The sequence below is a fragment of the Mauremys reevesii genome, linkage group 5, assembly GCF_016161935.1.
Source record: "Mauremys reevesii isolate NIE-2019 linkage group 5, ASM1616193v1, whole genome shotgun sequence".
Classification (NCBI taxonomy): domain Eukaryota; kingdom Metazoa; phylum Chordata; order Testudines; family Geoemydidae; genus Mauremys; species Mauremys reevesii.
In genome coordinates this window covers 35,022,697-35,046,441 of record NC_052627.1, presented here as the reverse complement: position 1 = coordinate 35,046,441, position 23,745 = coordinate 35,022,697, and the positions used below count along the sequence as shown (strand labels likewise).

Here is a 23,745-nt window from a genome sequence, read left to right as displayed (position 1 = left end):
GAAAAATCGGGATGGGGTGGGGGGGTAGTAGGAGCCTATATAAGAAAAAGACCCAGAAATCAGGACTGTCCCTATAAAATCTGATCACCCTAATGCTAACTGACCTGTGTGGATCCTGTTGACACACACTAAAACTAAAAGTTCCCTCGTGTGCATTAACATAGTACTGGTTGAGACAGGACTACATTAACAAACCCTAGGTAGGGTGACCAGATAGCAACTGTGAAAAAAAACAGGACGGGGTGAGGGGGTAATAGGCCCTTATATAAGAAAAACTCCCAAAAACGGAACTGTCCCTTTAAAAACAGGACATCAGATCGCCCTAGGGAACTTTCAGTGCATGCCAGCAGAGATCACATGGCCCAGGGGTGCACTACATGTCAGTGCAGACTAAAATTTACACCCTTCTGATGTAAACCGAAGGACTGCATAGACAAGTCCTTAGAAGTCAGCAAGAGCAGCAGTATGTATATGTAACTGGGCCTCGCATATTGTATATATGTAGTAATCATGATTATTTGGATACTGTCATGCCTGCGTGGTTGCTTCATACTATTATTGTGTGAAGGCCATAAGACACACTGGTTTTGTTCTGCTATATTAGGACATTTGAGCCAATAAGAAAAGGAATAAAAACCAAAAGAAAAAAATAGTGGAAAAGATGAAGATGACCATGGGCAGAGGGAAAGAGAGAGGGAGAAAACGAGGAGGAGAGGGGAAGAAAATAATGCATACATTATGTGTTTCATTAAACATTGACCACACACTTGTATCCCTCTAATGCTAGGCTGGCACTTCTAACCCTAATACACAGCTGCCAGGTTATCTTTTCTGAAACCAAAGCAGCCTTGGGGAAAATCCCACAGGTGTAAATTACAGGAGAAATGGTATGAGTTCACAAACTAGTTTTGTGATTCCAAAATTAGTTGATGCCAAGAATATTGAAAAAGTCTAACTGCAAAAAGTTTCCCAGTCTCTAGTTTTCTATACTACAGTAACTGGACAAGTCAAGGTACTTTTAAAAAATGTTTAACAAAATACACATTATCCCAGCTGTATCTGTTCTACTAGTAATTGTGTATTTCATATTGTTTTCCAGAAAGTTTGAATGTGTGAAACTAATCGTCTTCAATGGTTAAAAATGAACTGTGAAGAAAAATAAAAAAACCTCCATAAAATTTACTTTATCCAAGAGAGCTGCAAACTATTTTTTAAAGAAGTTTTCTGCTTGCTTTTTAAAATTTGAAGTTGCAGGTACTCTCTGTGACAATTGTTACAGTCACATGTAGTATCTTTAGGGACTCTATTACATTAAGTTTATGAATGTTCTATGTATCTCTGTGGGTTAGGGATTATATTTCACTCCATGGAGCTTCTCCAGGAACTAAAATCAGTGGATGGTGATTACTGCAGTTCCTGGGAAGTACCACTCCCTGTGGTGGTTTGCACATACTGGTCCAAAAAGGTGCCAGAAGCCCCAGGAGACAAAGAAAGGACTTCTAGTATAAAAAGCTGAGTTTAATCAGATACAAGGGAGTTTTGATTCAGCAAATGCACATCAGCTTTTGTCCAAGGGTGGATCCAGCCCTGCTGAAGAATTGGAAAGACAAACCTGCCAGGATTTCCATAGGACTGATGGGGAGCTACTGATAAAGTGTTTAGATTCTGTTATTGTTGCATGTTTTCTCTGTATTCTTTTGTTTGTAAAGAAACGTAACTCTGTTTTGAAAGAGTTGTAAGACACTGTCATTGTCCTAGGAAAGAAAGCAAAAAGCAGGGACTGGACTTAATTGCAGTGAAATTCAAGGAGCTGCAAGCCTAAATCCCTGGTCAGAAAGTAGTGGGATCCAGGTCCCTGCCCAGACAGAGGTGACAGCTAAAGGCCTGATACTGGAGGGGGCATTCCTTGAGTAGACAATGGAGGGGGATTCAAGGTGCAGCTATCCTGAAACTGAGACACTCACAGCCTTCTCTTTACAGGAAGTGATACGATTTGGCAGTTTTGACTGTAAGCTGAGCCATAGGATCTTGGAGAGGAAGGAAGGATGCAGATTTTTAAGAAATCTGCAAGCTACAATAGAACCTCAGAGTGACAGACACCAGAGTTACCAAACAGTACCGTCCTGTGTTAAATAAACTACTACAAAAATAAAAGGAAAGCAGCATTTTTCTTCTGCATAGTGAAGTTTCAAAGCTGTATTAAATCAAAGTTCAGTTGTAAACTTTTGAAAGAACAACCATAACGTTTTGTTCAGAGTTATGAACATTTCAGGATTATAACCAACCTCCATTCCCAAAGTGCTCGGAACTTTGAGGTTCTATTGTAATTTTAAATCATTACAAAAAATAATCTAGAAATCATCACTAACAGGATAGTTTCTGGGTTTGAACTTCCTCTTTAGTTTGCTTCCCAAGCAGCAAAGTTAGGCTCTCACCACGTTGGGAACAGACCTATTTTAACAAACACTACTGTACTAATGCAGCCTTCCTGACCATGATTTGACGAGCACAGTTCTCAGAAACTTTATCCACACTGTTCAGGGAATTCACACTGGGTCCTTCCTAGCAACAAAAGTGGGCCTGAGCCAGAACACTCCAAATTATGGAAAAATTGGATGAGATGTTTTCAACTCTGGCCTAACAAATATGACTGCAGCAAGCACAGTTCTGTGGGGCCACTCGATAGGGTTTAGAAACAGTTAACACCTAGTAGTGACCTCTCAAAATGCTGAATAATTTACAAGGAATATTATGATGTTGTTCACAACATGTACATAAAGAGCATTAGGAGAAACAAACCCTTTTCCCTACAGAAGATACATGGTGGTTGGAAAAAAATCCAGTTTTAAATCTTGCTGTTGGCATCAACCATTTGTTTTATTATGGCTTATGCAGTAGAGATGAAACTACACAGGGCCATATCGTGGGTATACTGCAGCTGTTTTCTGCCACACCAGCATAATTCGGTCCTAAAGCCAGTGTAAACAGCCCATGGAGAATCAACTCATTCTAAGGGAACCCTTCAGTGGCACAGACCTCTTACTCCAGGCACTCCTCTCTGGCAGCTGGTGCATCAGTGAGAAAAAACCATAGCTGGAGGGAAGGGGGTTGTCAGGCGGATATGTACCATGCTGACCTTTGAATGGCATTTTTAACCCCTTGGACATGTTTGCAGGTGGCATATATTACAATAACCTTCAAACTGCTCTAATCTGGTGCAGAGGGAATCAATCCTGCACAGAGCAGAAGCCATCTTTGTGTGAGCCTGCACACACCCTGAGACTACAGTCTATGCTTTGCTTTATGCCACATCCATGAAATTGTGTCTGCTTCTGATAAATAGCAAGAATTTAAAACACCTCCCAACAGGGAGAAGTGCAGGATTTTTTAAATAAACCTTCACTACTCTACAGTTCTTTGTTTCCCTGTACTTTCATTGCCAGTTAGAGAAGACTTGTAAACTCACTGACTGATCGGGGGCGTTGGCTGTTGAGACTGAGCTCACTGATAAGGTCCATAGTCTGGTAAATCAGCATGGCTGGCCAGGCTAAGGGCTATATTGCAATTTCATGCAAACTTTCATATAATTTTTTGTAAAGACCATTTGATGATAATATTCCTTAGAACAGATGGATTACTACCCTCTGTTCCCCTCTTCTTTGAAGGACTTATTTTTTCTTATCGTGATCTGAGAAAACCAATTATAGATTTATATTATTCTTTTTGCCTTCTTATCACTGAGTCCTGGATATCATGGAACAGCTGTGATTTCATCCTATGTTTTATTCTGCCAAATCAATAGGAAACATGGTGAATGGGGAAAAGAGACTCATATTAACACAGACCTTTTAGTGTTAAGTGAGACACCAAATCAATGGTTAATAATGGCACCTCAAAGGAGAACTGATGCAATATTGATGACCATTGCTGTCGTGGGGATTTCCTGCTCGAATAAGAGTACAAGAGACTCAGAAGTAGAGGAATGACGAAGGACACAAAAATGAGTAAGAAGCCAGACAGAAGGTTTTAAATTTCATATGTTTGAACAAAATGAAGGTTTTAAATCTCAGCATATCGAAGAGTTCTTAAGTGTCATTAGAAATTACACTATTTCAGCTTTGTAAGTGCAGAATAGAACTAACTAGGAACATGTCTAAGGCCTGGTCTACACTAGGTGGGGATCGGTCTAAGATACCCAACTTCAGCTACGAGAATAGCGTAGCTGAAGTTGTTGCATCTTAGATCGACTTAGAATCACTTACTTCGCATCCTCGTGGTGCGGGATTGACGGCTGTCACTCTCCCGTCAACTTTGCTTCTGCCTCTCGCCGAGCTGGAGTTCAGCAGTCGACGGGAGAGTGATCAGGGCTCGATTTATCGCATCTACACTACACACGATAAATCAATCCCAGATAGATCAATTGCTACCCGCCGATCCGGCAGGTAGTGTAGACGTACCCTAAGATTTGTCTGTTCAGCTTTTTCATTTCTAATATGAGAGAGATGCTCTTCACCAACTGCAATTATATCTTCACAATTTACAAGCCAGAACAAAAATAATAATAATAATAATTTAGGATTTCAACTGGATTATTTTTTTTAAATGATCAGAATAGAAGAAGAGTATCTTCATGTTCTACTTCAGGGTTCATTCCATAAACTTTCTGTCGATGTGAATTTCTATTCAGAAATCTAAAAAAGAAGTGTTGCTTTGCTTCAACACAGAAGGCTTTGGAGGCCTATGTCAACAGAGTGTAATCAGAACGTCCAGCCTGGATACAGCGCAGAAATACACTATCCGTTGCCACATGCTAAATCTGCAGTTATGTTAGCTGGAAAGAAGAAAGTGTACTGGTAATATAAGACAGTAGAAAGAGCCGTGAAATAGGGCACACAGTAAGCTTTTCACATTGTCTGTCAGAATAGTTGCAGTACACGGTACACAGTGTAGGAGAAAAACAACTCGACTTGGAATTTTGGGGAACCCCCCACAGAAATATTGGCAGTTTTCAGCTCTTTATTACAGTTGAAATGTCCAATAACTCTGAAACGACTTGGTAATAAATTATTTTGTCTTTAGTAAAAGGATGACCTTTCACTAGACGTTTCAAACCATCCTGTGGCATTCTCCTAAATGGATGTCTTTTCTCCTGTATTAAAAAAAAAAAAAAGAAACAATGAGAATAAGGTGTGTGTAGGAGCATGCATGCTTGCATACTTGAGAGATTCAGCCAGAGAGAGAAAAGCACCTTAAATTCATGCACATTTTTATTGAGTAGTAATATAAAATGCTTTTTTCATTGTTACAAGTGCATGCTTTGATTGCCAACATTTCAGAAGTCAAATTACAAAGGCAAGGCTGTAGGCTGTAGTGAATTACTTGGGCACTTATACAATTGTTAAAAAATATCAATGGACTGTTTTGTTTTGTTTTTCTTTTTTAGAATGAACCAGTTGTAACCCGTAACTGATATACAAAGGGAAAAAAGTGAAAAAATTACACATTTTGTGGCACATGACAGAACATAACAAAATGACTAAACCATTATGACATTAACAGTTATCATGCATTTAGAGTTTCACATGTAACTACAAACTTATTTAAATTTCACAAGGTTTGCTAAACATGCTAACCATCTATATGTGCACTGACAAGCTTATGTTAAAAACTTTTTAAGAATACTCTCCCCCTTAGATTTTTCAAAGCTCTTTTTGATTACAAAATTTCAAAGGCATTAAGCATTTTTTTTTTTTAGAGAATATAAAGTACGCCAGTATACATACATTTCCAGTATAAGTCAGACCACTAAGCGCATTACAGTCCCATACAGGCCTATACAGCCAATTTTTTTTCCTTAAAAAACATGCATAGGCAGATTTTTACAGAATATAGATGCTTTTCACTGCACTTAATATGGTGTCTTGTTCACTATACTTAAAAATGCACCACTCATAAATATTTAAATTCAGCAAGCCACAACCAAGACTTGATTTACGAAAAACTGCCCCCCAAAAAACAAAAAAAAACCCTAAATATAAACAGCAAAGAAAAAAAAAGATAAATGTTAGCATTATTCCAGTTTTTTTTTAAAGTTGAAGAAAAAGATATTTTCTGCCAAATTAGTAAGATAAGTGTTATATTTAAAGAAGGGCATTGAAGCACACTAAAGAAACCTGAGGTAAGCATAATCTGTACAAAATTAAACTTTTTTTTTTTTCCTTTTTTGGCATTTTTAACAAATTTGCAACATTCTGTTTTTATATTTTTTAAGACTGCCTAATTTATTTTATAGCCATTGTCTGACAAGAGTAGCAAAACATTATCAATAAATAGTCCTTATTTAGTTTGTACATCATTTTGTTAAAAATGTTTTGATGTCATCCATATTTAGTGCTGCAACTGTAAACGTACAATAGTTAGTAAGAAATTAGACAAAGTTTTCATGTCCAGTAACATAATAAAAGGCCTTTCAGTAACATATCTAGAAGTTCCCAATGCAGTAGGAAAACATGTTCAATTCCCCTAACTTTGCAATATATACCAGCGTTAGCTTTCATATTTCTACAAGCATTTTAAAGGCATATCCAAAGGAGGTGTTTGGCCCCCACCCCCCACCCACCAAAATAAAGTTTACTATCTCCTCTTAGATGATATTGTAAACTGACTCAACACCTGGCTCCCAGAGCAAGTAAGCTAGTATCAGAGGCAAGAACATCCAACTGTTGATGTGCAGCAATCCCATCATGCCCTGCAGCTAAAAAAACAGGAAGTGGTCACTGAATATTACTGCTATTACTGCCATTGCTGTCAGTGCCATTAGTCTCTGAGGAGATTGCCTTGTTGATGGAGTTAAGGTTGGCATCAGATGGCATGGCATCTCTGCGTGGAGGCATCCTCTCATTAATTCGATCTAAGCCTTTGGCTTCTTCAAAACTAGTGATCTTATGCTGTGGTGAGAATCCTTTGATAGCTAAATAAAGGATTATTAAAAAAAAAGAAAAAAAGTTAGCAAAGCCAAACTGTTGGTATTTTATCAATTTATCAACAGTCAATAACTGAGAAATTCCCCCATTGTGATGAACAAAATGACAAAAATCTGACAGCACAAAAGACTTCTTACCATATTGAAAAAAAAAACTGAAAAATTAACAACCAATGTCTCTTGCAAACCAAATGTCTTTCAACAAGATTAAATTCCAATTTTTTTTTGTCCATTTGAGTTTGGCTTAAAACATTATGAAGCTGACATGAAGCTACAATTTGTAATTATGAGCATTACTTTGTTCTAATAAATTAAAGCCTTACAAACAGTGTCCAACCTTAGCATCCTTACTCTGGCAAACACCCCATGGACTTTCAAGGACTTATTTTTGGAGTAAGGACCGAATAAAGACTTACATACTGTGCCAATCAGAAATCATGTATGGCACAGAGTGATCAATTTGATGGATACACATTAAAGATATCAAACAGGGATAGTCCTATAATCCTTTTGGAATGCCTTACAATTTTTTAATCATGGATGAACTGCTCATGTGTTACTCAAGAGCAGTAACTTTCCCTGTCATCACCTGGGTCCTAGAAAGTAATTTGGTTAAACTGGAGCAATTCAGTATGACATGGACTAAAAATATCATTCTTCTGGCATATTTGTTCCTCTACACGTTGAAAATATATCAGCACAGGACCCAATAACTGAATTTAAAAAGTCAATGAATCCGTCCTTCAGCAAGTACATTTTCATTGATCTCAGCAGGTGTCCACAGATTAGGCAAAAGTATCTTTAGAATCTGATACAACTATTGTATTACAGGACTTATTTTGGAGATACATCTATTTAAAACAGAAGAGAAAAAGGCAATGTAGGCAAAGAGTTGTTGACAGCCATTAATATAACTGATTGTAGCCTTCCGTGCCTTTTTCTCATCTATTCAAAATCAAATCAATTTACCGTATTTCCAGAACGTTGGTTGCGTTTTTATTATACTTCTACCTTAACATGCCATATAGCAGAGATGGTGTGTTAGTACCAGGAACCTGCAAACTCGCTGGGACAACAAGGTAAAGCAGTTTGAGAGATAAACATTTCCCCTCCCAATCTGACCCAACAGAACCACACTCTACCAAAAAGAAAAGTTTCTGTAAATTCAGCTTCCTCTCCCAACTCTGAAGCGGCTAGCACTTTTCTTCTTAGTACCTCTTACAAAAAAGTCCCTGGTACCAACATACCACTCACTGAATTTTATGGGGAGCGTGGAAAGCAGCTGTCATGCTGAAATATTGCCAACCATTCCTGTGCAAGTGTGTGCACTAATTTATTCCTCAGGATTAATTTCTTTAACCAATTTAATGGATGTTTCATATTTCAAGTAAACTTTGATGTGCATGGTTTTTTTTTTGTGCATATACTATTTTAACATATACTAATGTAACATAATGGTGATTACTCAATTGAACAGGGAGGAGAAGTGGGAAAAGGGCAAGGCCCACAGTAAAGCTTCTTTAATTCCACCCCCAAAATAAAGATGTCTAATGAACACCAATGCCAAACCCTTAAAAAAAAAGTTTCATGGATGGGTTAAACTGTGTTAAACTGGAAATCTTGTCTCCTCTTCTGCAGCCTGACCCTTCAAGGTGCTCAGCCCACTGGGAGTTGTGGGTGCTGCTCATCTCACAGGATCAGGCCCCAGTGAACAACTACAGTGATGCTATTTAGAGCTTATAAGGGGAAATAATCTTTTATCTGGTATTTGCTTGCTTTATTTAGTAAAAATATGTATGACTATAGTGGCTAACCAGCGATAATGGCAAATGAAGGAATAACTTGAAGAATGAATATTCCTGGAATGGGGCTTGCATTCAATCAGTTTTATTTCAAGCAGACATATTATAAACCTTAGTGCTGAAGAATGTGCTCTGCTGTAGTTGCTGGTCAGACAATGAGTATTAGCAGTTGACACTGAGAGTATACTAAACACGACACATAGTCACAGAAATCACAGAAAACAGCCAAACTGTCAACGAGAATGCACACTGCAGATTAGGATTTGCCAATAGGAATAGATAATTCCAACATAAATAGCAGCTCACTCACTGCTATTTAGAAAGCAGTTGTATTTTCTCTTACTTATTTTGTTCTACAATTATGTTCACTGCTTTATACAGATCAAAAACCCAATTCAAATGGCCCAAAGAGGCACTTTTAACATCAGACCAAAAGACCATGACAACAAGATTTTATTTTTTTTTGGGCTAAAAAGTAAACTATTTTTTAGGGGGGCAAGAACAAAATACAACTGAAAAGAATTTTGTTTTAAAGGGGAACTTTGAAATTCTTCTTCCAAAACTTTTATTACTGATTGCATACTGGATAGACTGATTTAAATATAAAGTTAGATCTTAACAGTATGGTTAATAAAATTGCATGTGGATTAAATTAAAAGGATCACCAATAAAGCACCAAAGTTTGCAATACTGAGCATTCATAAATCTTCTGAGGCAGCCAGTATTTTTAGATCTGTAGCTTAGATGGTGCTGGTGCTAATGGTTGCTCTAATATAAATACCCAGTACGTTAACTGACACTACCAGAAGAAACGGACATCTTGCAGACAAATGTCTCATGTTGTTTTACTTTTTAGAGAGACATAAAAAACATATTGAACTGTAACAAAGAACCATTCAAAATTATTTTTTTACTAGTGACTTCAGCCCGCCACCCCAACCATGTTTATAAAGTTGCGTGTTTTCTTCTTTATCAATGATAGCAGAAAATGATTTGAGGCAGAGAAATGATTCAGCCCTAAGAATACAGCTTATGAGCTATGTGTCAAAGAGCATTTACTAACAGCTGCCGTGTCCCCGTCTCTTTCAGCTAAAAGTCCCCACGTGACGCTACTCAGTACTTAGTTTAATGTACACAAATTAGAACATCATTGTACCTTTAAGAAAAAAAACACAACAAAAGACTTTCCCCTTTAAAGCAAGTATACTTTGGTTAATACCGAGCCACAATTGTTAGCCCACACCCACACACTCTGTACAAGCTACAGCAAAATGAATACACCCAGCAGAGCCCTTATCTGTTGCAGCAACAACAGAAAGGGGACTGGCCAATTTACCTTCATCAGCCTCAATAGCCTCAACAGTCGCTGAAGGGAAGAAAGGGGGTAGCAAAACGAATGAGAAAAATGAGCAGAGGATTTTAACTCTAAGAACAAGTCAGTGAATAGCAAAGGAGCTAATAACTAACATTACTGTAAGTGCTGGATTTCGGCACAGAAGACAACACAGAAATGCTACACAAGGAACAGAAAAAGTGTACTTTGCAGGCTGATTTGAGCTGTAGAAAATGTTTTGGGAAGCTGAAGAATTCACAAATTAAACTTTAAGAAAAAACAAATTTGACAAATTTTCTTTTAACTCAAAGAAGTTGACAAAAATGGTTTTCCACATTGTGCATCTGGCCTACACAATGTGCTGTAAAACTACTGCAGCATTTACCAAAAAATGTGTCAAAAAGGGCGGGAGGGAAGTGGCATAAAGCCAGCAGAAGAAATTCACACCATTTATTATCTCAGTTTGGAGAAAACTAGTTGCTATTAGTACTACACAGGACTGAAATGTCATTTAAGAGAAAAGGGCAACATTTACAACTTGTAATATAAACATTTGTTCTCTTTCCTGACTTAAAAAACCAAACCAAAACAAGGGTGTCTCTTTTACTTGCAAGTTAGCTCAGTATCAATGCATGTCCCAGCTCTATCTGCAAACTTCCCTCATTATACCATCATCTTTGAAATCCGAGCATTTTTAACATTTTAAATCAGATGGTATTTAACACACTGTAGGGATAAATATGAAATTTAAGGCTGCTGGTAGCAAAAGTGTAACAGCTTGGTCAGGAAAATAAACTTTTATGGTTAGGAGGTTGCTGCTCTATAATGTACACCGTTGTTGCTCAATTTTTGTAAAAAAAAATCCCTATTAAAAATAACCAGTCAGTTTGAATTTGTTCTTACAGCCAGAGACTCAGAAGCTGAAGTAGTCAGGAAATGCAATCAAACATGTTGATTGCACAGCCAAGATATTTGTTAAGAAAAGTTGATAAAAAGACTACTACTTCAGAAAACAGATTAAGAGTCAAAGCTTTTAGCTTTTCCCCTTTCCTTCAACCTGAGATGATTTTTTTAAAATAAAAGTAATTTTTTTGTAGTTATGTTAAATATAGCTTGAGATCAATGCTAAGAGATGTATATTGTCATCCTGTTGCATGGAGAAGTCACCCGTGGGAATCCACACACACCACAGTGAGCCTGTATCTTGCAGGCTAAAAAGTAAGAGGATGGTAAATCAAGGGACTCGAAAAATAGAAACAAAAATGAAACAAAAACTAAAAGAAATAACGACTGTGGTTAGAAATTAAGATGAGTAACTGGATCCAAAGTAGCACTGACACATTAGAAATAAATAATGACTACTAAAATGTGTACTTCCACAGAACTTATTGGTCAAATATTCTATTAATACATATAGTACTATGAAAATGTGCTAACAAACTATGTAGCTATCAGAATAGTTGGTGAATGGTGTACTGTGTGTTAACTAATGTAATGGTTTGTGTATAGGAATGTTTTACTAAGCCAGAATGCTGCAGTATGAGGGATTTTCCTTTTAGCCATTTTAACTAGATTTTTTTGGCAACATTCTAAGTTAGTTCGGTTCCTAATTTTTTCACTGGATGACGATAACATTTTCCTTGGACCAAATTCTCTGACAAGTCTAAAGAAATGATAATGAGAAGAGCCTGGATAAAGACCATAATTCTACTGAAACGGGCATTCTGATGACTCATATTGCAGCATTTTCAAAGCAGAACATTACTCTCTGTGTAACACACAAGTCACAACCTTCTCCCCTCCTCCCGCCCAAAAACAAACAAAAACAAACAAACAAAAAAACCACACCACAGAATACCTGAATCTTCTAGGTAAGAGAAAAGAGACAGTAAAGGGAAAAATGCAAAGAGAAAGAATACTCCAGGAAGGAAACAGGAAAATAAGAGGCTGAGACTGTGTTAAAAATATAAAGTGAATTTCCATTTCTCACATTTATTGACAACAGAACTATACTATAGAAATATAAAACATTCTTGAGTGCCTGGCATATATTGAATGATAATAAACAAAGAGAGCACATATAGTAATATTAAACACTCCTTTGCAACTCCAAATTCCAAGAGGAGTATTACATCAAAGGTATCCCTGCTATATACTTACAATATCCCTGTGACATGTCTTGCTACAAAATTGCAAAGAAAAAATGTATTGTGCTTGCATACATAGTGACCAGAGTATTAATAAATCCCTTACTTCAGATTCATGCAGATTGTGAAATTGCTTTCTTTTCTGTACCTCTTACATCATCATTTAGAACCCTCAGAAGATAAATTCCAAGTCTAGAACTATTTTTGTTGGTGATTCTCAATGAGGAAGGAGAAGATAGAATACAGTTTGATTGTCATTATTTATGCTGAATCTGCAGTACTGCGAATAGCAAAAGCGTTTTTATAGTCTCTATTTTTTTTCTATGAACTGTGTGGAATAGAAAGTACCTTTATAGGTAACGCTGATTTATCATGTTTGTAAAGTTTATTTTCTGATTTCTCTCTCTGAAAATCAGTGGGACATAATAAGTCTTGAAAAGTGGCCTTATAAGAACTACTCACAAAGGAGCAAGTACTACAAACCATCCTTTTTATTTTGTACTTTAATTTTTTCCTTTGAAAGATTGTGATTATTTTTCCTTGGCATCTGCAGTTCAGTCTGTCGTTTTATACATGTAATGGCACACAAAGACAAACATGCTCACCGCTTTGCAGAGTTTGCTTCCCTCCAGAGAGTACACCACTGGGCAGCATTCCTGTTGGAGTCAAACCTTTCAGTGTCAGCACACTCTCACTCTCTTCTCTGTAGGGGGGGAAAAGAATCAGTATTTTTTCTTTTCTAGGACTGGAACACAAGCGGTTGGACTGAGGAAAATACATTCAACAATACAAGTTGCATCCTCATCTTAGTTCCATTTTAATGGTTAGGCTGTCTTTGCAGGGGGCAAAATTCACCCTTGTGCAAAGGGCCTGCATGAGGCACCCCTGAAGTCTCACTTATGCCCTACTTGAGGTTTCAAGTGGCATATAGGTCTTGCCCAGGTCCTCTGCACAGTACTGGATATGGGCTGTTATTCAGCTAATAATGTAACTTGGGCCTGTAGAAGTATGCAAATATATACAGACACTGTAACATTGCTGTAAACCAGGGGTGGCCAAACTGGCTTGCGACCCACATGCGGCTCTTTCACAGTTAAAGTGCAGCTTGTGGATTGCTCCCCCCCCCAATTCTCCACCTACCTGATTTGGGGGGGAGGGAAGAGAACTCGGGAACTCTGCCTTACAGCAGGGTGGTGGGGTAGGGGCTTCTGCCCAGTGGGGAGGTGGGTTTCGGGGCCTCAGCACCTCGGGGCGCACCCGCCGGGGCTCAGGGCTTCAGCAGGTGCAAGGCTGAAGCTGAGCCCTGGTAGGTGCCTCCCGCAGGGCAGAAGCCCCAAGCCTCAGCAGGCAGGCCCCGGCTCTCAAACTTCTGAAGATTGTTGTATGTGGCTTGGAGGGTCAGTAAGTTTGACCACCCCTTCTCTAAGCCATCAACATGGGAGCAGTGGGACGAGAGGAGTAATAGCATTTGTTAGCAACACATTTAACCCCTTCCTATGCTACACTCTCCCAAATCAGGGCTTTTTAAAACCATCATCTAGACAAATAGCCAGGGATGTAATCAGTTGATTGTCAATCATTATAAGGTACCCAGCAATAAGCAAAACCATTACATTGATGGGAAGTTTTAGTCTTAACTTCACCACTGCTACTGTGACAATGACAGTAAATTAGCTTAGTTCATGCACTCAAGGAAAATCATTTTAGGAAATTTGAGGAGTGAGTTTTGCAGGTTTCCAAATATAGAAGTGTAAAGTGTATCATTTTGAACGCACGAGGATCAGCATAAGGAAGAACAACTCATCACAATGACTGAACAGCTTGAAAAGAATCTCAATATTGCTTTAAAGAAGTATAATGTTGTTTGAATTGATACTTGCTTTTCAGCAAAAACTGAAAACTGCCCCAATTTCTTTAAGAGAAGCAAATTTTGATGTATTTTTCTTTGAAATATGAAATTATGTTCATCTGATGGAAGCCAAAATGCACACAGACAAATGCAGAATTTGGCCCCAAGTGCACTAGATGGTAATGTATTTTTCTCCACTAACACCAAGAGCTGTCAAGTATTGTTTTTGTTTAGTAATAATGCAGGGCCCATAGATTTCTGTATTTAAGAGCTTGTCTCTTTCCCCTACAGCATATACATTTTAGATTCTATTTACAGCCTGAAGATTATGCAGATTATTTTCATGATTTAAGAACTCAAGTCAGATTCTCTCTTCCTCTATACTCCAATCAGAGCACAAGCAAAGGTCTGAATGTCAAGCAGAATTAACACAGCATTTGTATCACATTAAAGGATTTTAAACACCAAGCAAGGTTGTGAGTCCTCAGTTGATAATCTATTTCTGAGAGACAATTCATAACCTGCGTTTTGAATTGTCACTTCGCGTCATTTCTGATTGATCTTGGAAAAGGATTCCAATATTTCTTATGGATTTACCTTTACAGGGTGTTTGTAAACAGTATTTTTCTGCAATTTCTGTTTTGATGAATTAAGAATAAATTGGGTATTTCTCAAGCACCTACTGTAACACAGTATTTTTTATTTATTTTTTTTGCTAACCCTTAATTTCAGCATAGCCTTCTTTTCCCTTTTCTTTTGCTGCTCAAGTATTTTATTTCCACCACAAAATATGATCACAAAAATATAATTCACTTGACATTATTTATATGGTCCTATCATGAAGTACTGATGTCATGTAGAAATGGTGGCACTTGTGCCATTATGTGATGTATCCTAAACCTACCTTTGTATGATGACTTTTTCTTAGGGAAATTAGCAAAAGAGTGAAATGCCATTTTATCCCCTGATTTTGAGGTGTTAATAACCAATGGATCTTATACTTTATGAGCTTCACATATGTGGAAAGCAGCTTTCTATCCAAGTTATGTCAAAATGGCAATGTGTCAACTCACCTTCACGGTGTATAGCTAAGAAGGTTATGGCTATTCTGTCTCAGAAGCTGATCCGGATGTGTTCCTACTGTGAGTGAAGTGCAGTAGTATATGATTTTCTGGATGTCTAAAAAAGGCTTTTTTGGGAACTAGCTAAAAATAGTTTTAAGAGGCAGTAGAGACTTAAATAAGTAGAAGTGAAGATCTCTGTGCAAAAGACACCAGAAATCGGGGGTGGTTCCAGGTCCTAGTGTGACCTCTACCAACCCATGTCCACAAAAGAGTGGCAGATCTGAGGCAACTAGGGAAATATGGTCTAGACGAAATTACTATAAAGTGAGTACACAATTGGTTGAAAAACCATATTCAAAGAGTAGTTATCAATGGTTTGCCATCTAACCAGGACAACACATCTAATGGAGTCCCACAGGGGACTGTCCTGGGTCCAGTACAATTCAATATTTTTCATTAATGATTTGGCTAATGAAGTGAAGAGTATGCTTATAAAATCTGTGGATGACATCAAGCTGGGAGGGATTGCAAGCACTTTAGAGGACAGAATTAGAATTCAAAATGACCTGGACAATTTGGAGAATTGGTCTGAAAACAACAAGATTAAATTAAATAAAGCCAAGTGCAAAGTAGTACACTGAGGAAGGAAAAAAAATCAAATGTGTAACTACAAAATGAGAAATAACTGGCTAGGTGGTAGCACTACAGAAAATGATCTTGGAGTTTATAGTGGGTCACAAATTGAATGAGTCAACAATGTGATGCATTTGCAAAAAAAGTGAATATCATTGTGAGGTGTGTTAACTGCAGTGTAATATGTAGGATGTGGGAAGTAATTATTCCACACTTCTCGGCACTAGTGAGGCCTCAGGTGGAGTGCTCTGTCCAGTTCTTGGTACCATACTTTAGGAAAGATGGGGATAAACTGGAGAAAGTCCAAACAAGAGCAACAAAAATTATAAAAGTTTCAAACAACAATCTAGGAAGAAAATATAAAAGAACAGGTATGTTCAGTCTTGGGAAAAGAAGACCGAGGGGGGACCTCATAACAGACTTCAAATGTGCAAAGGGTTGTTATAAAGAGGATGATCAATTGTTCTCCTTGTCCATTGACAGTAGGACAACAAGTGATCAGCTTAATCTGCAGCAACTGATATTTAGGTTAGATATTAGGAAAAACTATCCTTATAGTTAGAAAGTTAAGTATTGTAATAGGTTACCAAGGGAGGTTGTGGAATACCCACCATTGAAGGCTTTTAAGAAAAAGGTTAGACAAACACCTGTCAAGGATGGCCCTGCCTCAACATGGAGGGAAGGTTTAGATCAGGGGTCGACAACCTTTCAGAAGTGGTGTGTCAAGTCTTCATCTATTCACTCTAATTTAAGAGTTCGCGTGCCGGTAATACATTTTAACATTTTTAGAAGGTCTCTCTCTAAGTCTATATTATATAACTAAACTATTGTTGTATAAAAAGAAAACAAGGTTTTTAAAATGTTTAAGAAACTTCATTTAAAACTACATTAAAATGCAGTTCTGATCAGTTTAGTGCAGTGGTTCTTAACCTGGGGTGTACGCACCCCCTGGGGGTGCAAGATGCCCTTTCTGGGGGTGTGAGACATGCCAGATTTTTTTTAGAAGGTAAATGAAGCTGGTAGCAGCGTGCAAGTAAAAATCAGCTTGTGTGCCACCTTTGGCATACATGCCGTAGTTTGCCAACCCCTGGTTTAGATGATGTTCTTAGACCCCTTCCAGCCCTCCATTTCTAGGATTCTATTCATACAGACAAACTGGCTTCCATATGCTGTTTATTGTGATTGGGTTATCCTAACAAGACCTTAAAACACAAGGTTGTTGTAATGTTCAGTGATCACTCAGGGCTAGATTCACAGAAGGATCTAGGTGTTTAACTACCACTTTAGGTGCCTAAATCCCAGAATCAAGCCCTACTGATATTCACACAAGCCTTCTCAGCTACTACGGAACTCCATAGGTACCCAAACTCACTGGCTGCCTAAATTTTTCTAGTATAAGATCCCTAGGTGCCTATGTTTCTGCCTGTGCTCAGGCATGCTGCAGCCTCACTTTAGGCATCCAGATGCCTAAACCCCAGTGCGATTCATGAACTGGGGAAATATGGATTACTCTGCCTAACTTGCCTGTCGGGCCTGATCCGGTAAGTGTGCTCTGAGATTGCTTACTGGATTGGGCCCCTGCAGGTGAACTCACTCAAAAATGGGTGGTAGAAGGAAGTGGTACCGGGGGGATTAAGAGGACATTCCTCATAACTTTTTAGCCCAGTGGTTAGGGTACTCACCTGGGATGCAGGAGACCTTCAGTTCAAGTCCCTTCTCTGAATGAAGGGGATAAGGTAGTTGAACAGGGATTTGCCACCTCTCAGGTGGAGTGCCCTAATCACTGCTCTATAGGGTATTCTGATATCTCTAGCTGCTCCACTGTAAATAATGAAAGAGTGTTTGGGGGAGAGAGAGAGCACACATATGTTCAAGCAGGAGTATGACTCTGTAGCCTGGTGGCTAGAGAACTCACTTGGGAGGTGGGAGACCAGGATACAGTCTCCCTTGGTCCAATGACTTTTTAAATTATTTATCCGCAATGGAACAGCTTCAACAGGAGAGTCTGAGGAAGCCCCAAATCAGAATGCCCCATAGCCCAGTGGTTTGGGTTGCTCCAATATCTTCGTCCCCTTAGCTGGAGGAAGGAAGCTTTAACTGGGCAGTCTCCCATATCCCAAGTGAGTACCCTAACCTTAGCACTCAAGGTTATGAGGGAAATCGTTGTTGTCCTCCTCCCATTCCCTCTCCACCAAGAATCCAAAGCAGAAGGAGGCACCTCCTGCAGCTCAGACTTAAGCACCCATCTCCCTGAGAGGGGCAGGCTTAGGACACATTGCTCTCCTCAGCATTGCCCATGCCAGCTGAGGCAGGGAGCTGCCCAGCATGCTGGTTTTCGTGATATTCTGAAAGACCTACCTCTCCCTAACCATCGTATAGGGAGCCTAAGCACCTAACTCAGGTTTTGTGGATTACAGTGGTTTTCTACATGCCTCAAAATGTTAACTGAGAACCTAGCCCTCAGTGCTTAAGGTGCTTAACAGCAGATCTGCTTTATTATGACTCTGGTTCCAATTGGCTGTGGATAACAAGAGCTTTACAGCACCCCACCCAGATTCTCTGTCTAGGAAGCTCAGCCCTTAAAGACATAGTCCTCAATACCAAACTTGTGTCTGCTCTTTATGAATATTAACGGTCCAGACCTGAAAAGCACTGAATTGCTCCTGCAAGGAGCTGAGTGCCTTCGATATCCACTAACTTTAGCATGCTCAACAGCTTGAAGAATCAAGTACCACGATTTCCCATCTTTCTTTACCATTATGCAGTGTGCTGTGATCGTCCAGAGATACAGAAATGCAACCATCTCTGATGCAGAATGCAATAGAAATGAAGGTTGGTCTTGCTTTGAGCAGGGGGTTGGAACAGATGACCTCCTGAGGTCTCTTCCAATCCTAATCTTCTATGATTCTATGAAATCTCTTGTGGATATACTTCTTTTAAAGTAATTTGGAATCTTTGTGATGAAAGATGTACATGTAAGGCCAGGATTTTCAAGCGTGCTTCAAATTTTGCCCTAATTGAAATACAGTATTTAAAAGGGGGCTGATTTTCAGAAAGTGTTGAAACTGTGAAAATCAGACGTCTTTAAGGGGTCAGATTAGGTACACAAGAATTGAACCACCTCCAACTGAGCACCATTAGTTACTCTTGAAGTCTGTACTGTACAGTATAAATTGTTAGTGTATTATTAAACACCAAATAAATCAGATGAGCATCCAATATCAAACTCTTTTGCACGTTTTAGTCTAGACTTATTTAGCCTGTTCCACGTTAAAAGATGCTCAGAAACATAAGCTGGCTGCCAACCTCCAAGAATCTACTCTTGGAGGTTATGGTATGAAGTCCTCTGTCTCAATATGCTATTTATGACCCTGATTCTGAAGTCTGCAACATGTGGGACAACAGCTGTGCCCACACTGCCCACTCATAATAAATTGCAGGTTTCGGGACACAATCAAGTGATTCCAGTTAACTTCATCTGTAATCTTGAGCGTAGCCTTCAAATAATATTTGTTTGGTTTTTTTGCCAATCATACTCCTTACTTGAAAAAAAATATCACATCAAATGACATTAAAAAAACACTTGAAAAAACTTAAACATTTTGTATTAATTGCAATAACTATAAAAGGATTGCAGAAGAGCAGCATTTCATTGCACGAGGAAAAATTCCTTCTGCTGAGAGGAAAAAAGTGAGTTTTCCAGAAAGAGCTGTAAGAATAGCACTGTACTGTACGTTTTCTATTCTGCTTAGAAACGTCAGCTAGAAAGTTCTAAACATTAGGCAGCAATTAGTTCCTCCTGCTCATGTGTTATTGGAGCAGTGGAGATCAAGGGTAACAAGTTGCTATTGTTGTGTTCATTTCCTGGAGTTTTAGTTAAATGAACCTGATGCTTTCATCTTTAAAATATTCACAGTAGCAGCAACTGAAATTTGTGAAGAAGTGGGATAGGAGGCTACCTCTTTAATGAGACACGTTATGCCTCGCATACTCTCTCCGCACTGAACTCTCCTAGCCGAGTGGCTAACAGAGTGAACTGTACACTTGTAGAGAAAGGTTCTTAATAAAAAAACTCTGGATGTTGAGAATTTTAAAGGAAGTTTAACATAAGTGCTGCGGAAGGGACTTGGTATTTCAGAATATTAGCAATTGACTGTTCACAGATATAGCACTTTGCAAAAGGGCTCAATGCATCTTGTTTGATTGGCATGCTGAAGCATGAAAAAGTTACTAATTGGGCAGCGATACAGTGTTCTGGCAACTTAAACAAAGAAATCCTACCTTAGGACAGAGAACACTCTGGCCATCTTTCCTATTGCTCGGATCTTGTTCCTAATAACCTCCTTTCGAGCTGCAGCTGTTGCTCCTATGTAAAAAAACATTAAAATAAAAAGGTAGTAACTCAAACACTAGATCACCACTTTGTATTTTGAACACAAGTCTTTTACAAATCTGATGCATGTCACAGTATATTGATAGTAATTGGCTCTATCTTAGCGCAGTTTGCCAAACTAAAGAGCCATCTCTGTAAGGGAAGTTTAAAATCCCGATTTTGGTAATTTACAGTTGAAAACGTTTCCACTGCTTCTGGACATTCCAGCCATCATATTATAAGTCCACTGAGAAATGCATGTGATTATTTTCCTGCTACCCATTAAAGCAGCTTGGTTCTCACCCCTGTAAATTCATTTTGTGCTTCAAAAGTTGGGAATCTCACCAAATCATGGGAAAAACAAGGTCCTGAAAAACGAGTCAATCAAGGTGCTAAAAACAGCATTGAATTAACAACGGTATCTGCACTCTGAAATATCTTCAAGGTTTTATTTAGAAACAGTTAACAAAAATGACATAGCTTAAATGTAATTCTTAATCTTGCCAATTCAAATGAAAATAATAAACAATTCATAATTATGGCACAGCTTCATTAGACATAGCAAAATATATCAGATATTATTAGGCATATATCACATATTTCAATTTGTGGCATCTGTCCCTGGGATAAAGTCCTTTCCTTTGCTTTTGTACATCTATAACTCATTCACTCTCTATTCTCTTTCCAACATTGCTACATCATCTAATATGCTGCTACAGAATATTTTCTGGTATACCTCTACCCCGATATAATGTGACCCGATATAAGATGGGTTCGCATACAACGTGGTAAAGCTCTGACATGCTGCTCTGAGCAGCGTGTTAAGGGTGCCGGGCCGGGCCAGGGCCAAGGGGTTGGATAAGGGTCAGAGGGTTTCGGGGGTGGTCGGGGCTCCCCCCCCACGAGGGTCTAGGAGGCAGGAGCTGTGGGGGGGCAATATTGGGGGCACCACAGTCCCAGAGTGGCCTGGGGGATTAGCAGGGGGCCGGGAGCAGCCCACTCTGCTTCCCTCGCCCCGGCCCCAGCCGTGTCGCTCAGGGGAGGGGGTTTGGGAGAAGGGATCCCCCCGCACTCACCGGCAGAAGTGGAGCAGCCCAGCCCCAGCCCGCTCCGCCAGCTCCCAGCCATGGCGCTCCACTTCCCACCGCAGGTGAGTGCGAGACCTTTCCCCAACCTCCCCCTCCCCAGCAACATGGCTGGGACTGGGGCCACATCGCTCCGCTTCCTATCGCCAGTGAGTGCAGAGGGCATCCTTTCCCCAACCTCCCCGCACTCACTGGCAGCGGGAAGTGGAGCAGCCCGGCCCCAGCCTGCTATACTCCACCAGCTCCCAGCTGCAGTGCTCCGCTTCCTGCCGCTGGTGAATACGGGGGGCATCCTTTCCCCAATCTCCCCGCATTCACCAGTGGCGGGAAGCGGAGCATCACTGCTGGGAGGTTGCGGAGTGGAGCGGACTGGGGTCACTTTGCTCCACTTCCTGCCGCTGCTGTTGAGTGCCTGTTAGGGGGCGGGGCTGTGTGGATAAGGGTCAGAGCAGTCAGGGGACAGGGAGCAGGGGGGGCTGGGTAGGGGGTGGGGTCCTGTGGCTGATTAGGGACAGGGGCTCTGGAGGGGGTGGTCAGGGAACAAGGAACGGAGGGGGCCAAAGCAAGTTCGGGATAACGCGGTCTCACCTATAACACGGTGAGATTTTTTGTTTCCCAAGGATCGTATTATATCGGGGTAGAGGTGTACTCCAAATCCTGTTGCCAAAACCTATATGCTCTCACAATACCAGGAAGTACTGAGATGGAGCAGCCTCATTACACTGCTACATATTGCAGCATATTACATTAAGGGCTTGTCTACACAAACAGTCCACTGCAAGCTGGGGTGGAACAGATGATTTCTTCTATAAGTGCACTTTATGAACAGACATAAGGGATACAGGTTGAGCCTTTTGGGGCCTACTGATGAAGAATGGGGGAAGGGAAGCCTGTCTGCATTCATTGCCCTTCTCCTTCCCCACTCCTCCAAAGTTGCACCCACATCCTGAAGTAGTTGACTCGGGGGAGCAGACCAGCTGCTTACACCTGAAGGCATGTTGGTGAGGAAGGGAAAGGTCACCAAGCCACAACAACAGACCACACGAGGTGAAGGAAGGAAGGTCTGAGTGTGCAAATATGTTCAGGTCTGATTTAAGTGTGCTGGCAGCACCACTATAGTGAAGGTTGAAATGAGCTTGCCATTTAACAGCAGATTTCTCTAAGTGCTCTAACATGCATATATGTATTGAGGTTTCCTTGAAAATAGCTGCTTCTCATTGGGGCCAGGTTAGGGTTAGTAGTACAAATTTGGGGTAATTTGAGCAAGGGGATCCTGAGATACAGTGCCCCTAAAAAAATATGATAGTATAATTTCCAGTTAACTTTCTTTTTTTCTCACACCTGTGTCTCAAACTACTGCACTGGTCCACATCACCTGATACCACCCTATTAGGTCTGATCTCAGCTAGCATCAAGTGCCACATCGAGGAAGAAACCTTTTAGAAGTTACTAGGGGTTAAAGATGGACACGAGCCTGGGCGATGTGCTACACTGGATGATTTGTGAACACTCTGCAGGACTGCTGCTCCCAGGGGGACAAATGTGTGTACATGGGCCCTCATGTCAGAGTCACTTGGTAGCTGAAGGCAACATGCTGTAGTCGCAGACCCCAAGGAATATGTATTTGAGTCCTGCCCTTGGCAGATTTCTGAGACTGTCTGCTGGGCACATTTCTACTTTTTGCCTGTCTTTTGCTTTGGGTTATGAGCTGCTGAAGAGCTTCTTTGGAAGTTTTGCCCCAAAAACAGCTCTCTCTCTTTACGAGTCAATATTTTAAAGTGCTCTGAAATTCACATGCATACTAACGTTGTTTTGATAATTATGGTACTTCCACTGGGCCAGGGTTAGAGTTAGTGGTGCATCTTTGAGGTCATTTAACCAAGTGGTTCCTGAGACACAGCCCCTCCCACAAGGAGCTGATTTTAATATTTAAATTGTTCTAAAATTTCCATACGTGCAGAGATGGTCTTGAAAACTCATATGTAGCAACAGGAATTAATGTAGCTATTGTAGTACAAATTGAGAGTCACTTGATCAAGGGTTCCAGAAATGCAGCCATTTGCTTCCTCTTCACTCCCCCATTCCATGAGCTTTTCATAATTTTCAAAGTGCTCTAAAATCTATAAGCAGAGCTATATTGCCTTAAAATTGGCATGCCAAAATCGAGGCTGGAAGAGAGATTGCGATACAAATTTGGGGTTATTTGATCAAAAGGTTCCCAAGACAAAGCCTCCACAGAATGGACTTCTTTTGATTTTCAAAGTACTCTAAAATCCACGCACACAGTGAGATTATCTTGAACACTGGTAACATCACAACTATGTGATTCAAATTTGGTGTCATTGATTAAGGAGTTCCTCAACTACAACTGCACTCAAAAGGTCTGATGTTAATATTCTAATTGCTCTGAAATTCACATGCTTAGGAAGCTGGTCTTAAAATTAATATTTCACACCAGAGGCAGGGGTAGATTTTTGA

The 23,745-nt window shown here is 39.8% G+C and overlaps 1 protein-coding gene across 4 annotated transcripts in view; it reads right to left on the bottom strand.

Annotated features, from left to right (window-relative positions):
* Positions 1 to 5,245: 5,245 nt before the first annotated feature.
* PPP3CA (protein phosphatase 3 catalytic subunit alpha) overlaps positions 5,246 to 23,745 on the bottom strand; it is a 320,675-nt gene continuing 302,175 nt past the window's right edge. For 3 of the 4 annotated variants that reach the window (XM_039540970.1, XM_039540969.1, XM_039540972.1), the window contains exons 12-15: positions 20,092 to 20,176; positions 12,870 to 12,967; positions 10,121 to 10,150; positions 5,246 to 6,970 (exon numbers count right to left, since the gene is read on the bottom strand). In XM_039540970.1, the coding sequence (XP_039396904.1) occupies positions 6,774 to 6,970; positions 10,121 to 10,150; positions 12,870 to 12,967; positions 20,092 to 20,176 (410 nt within the window). In that variant the 3' untranslated portion in view covers positions 5,246 to 6,773. The remainder of the gene's footprint in view (positions 6,971 to 10,120; positions 10,151 to 12,869; positions 12,968 to 20,091; positions 20,177 to 23,745) is intronic. The other variant, XM_039540971.1, reaches the window with a different exon arrangement.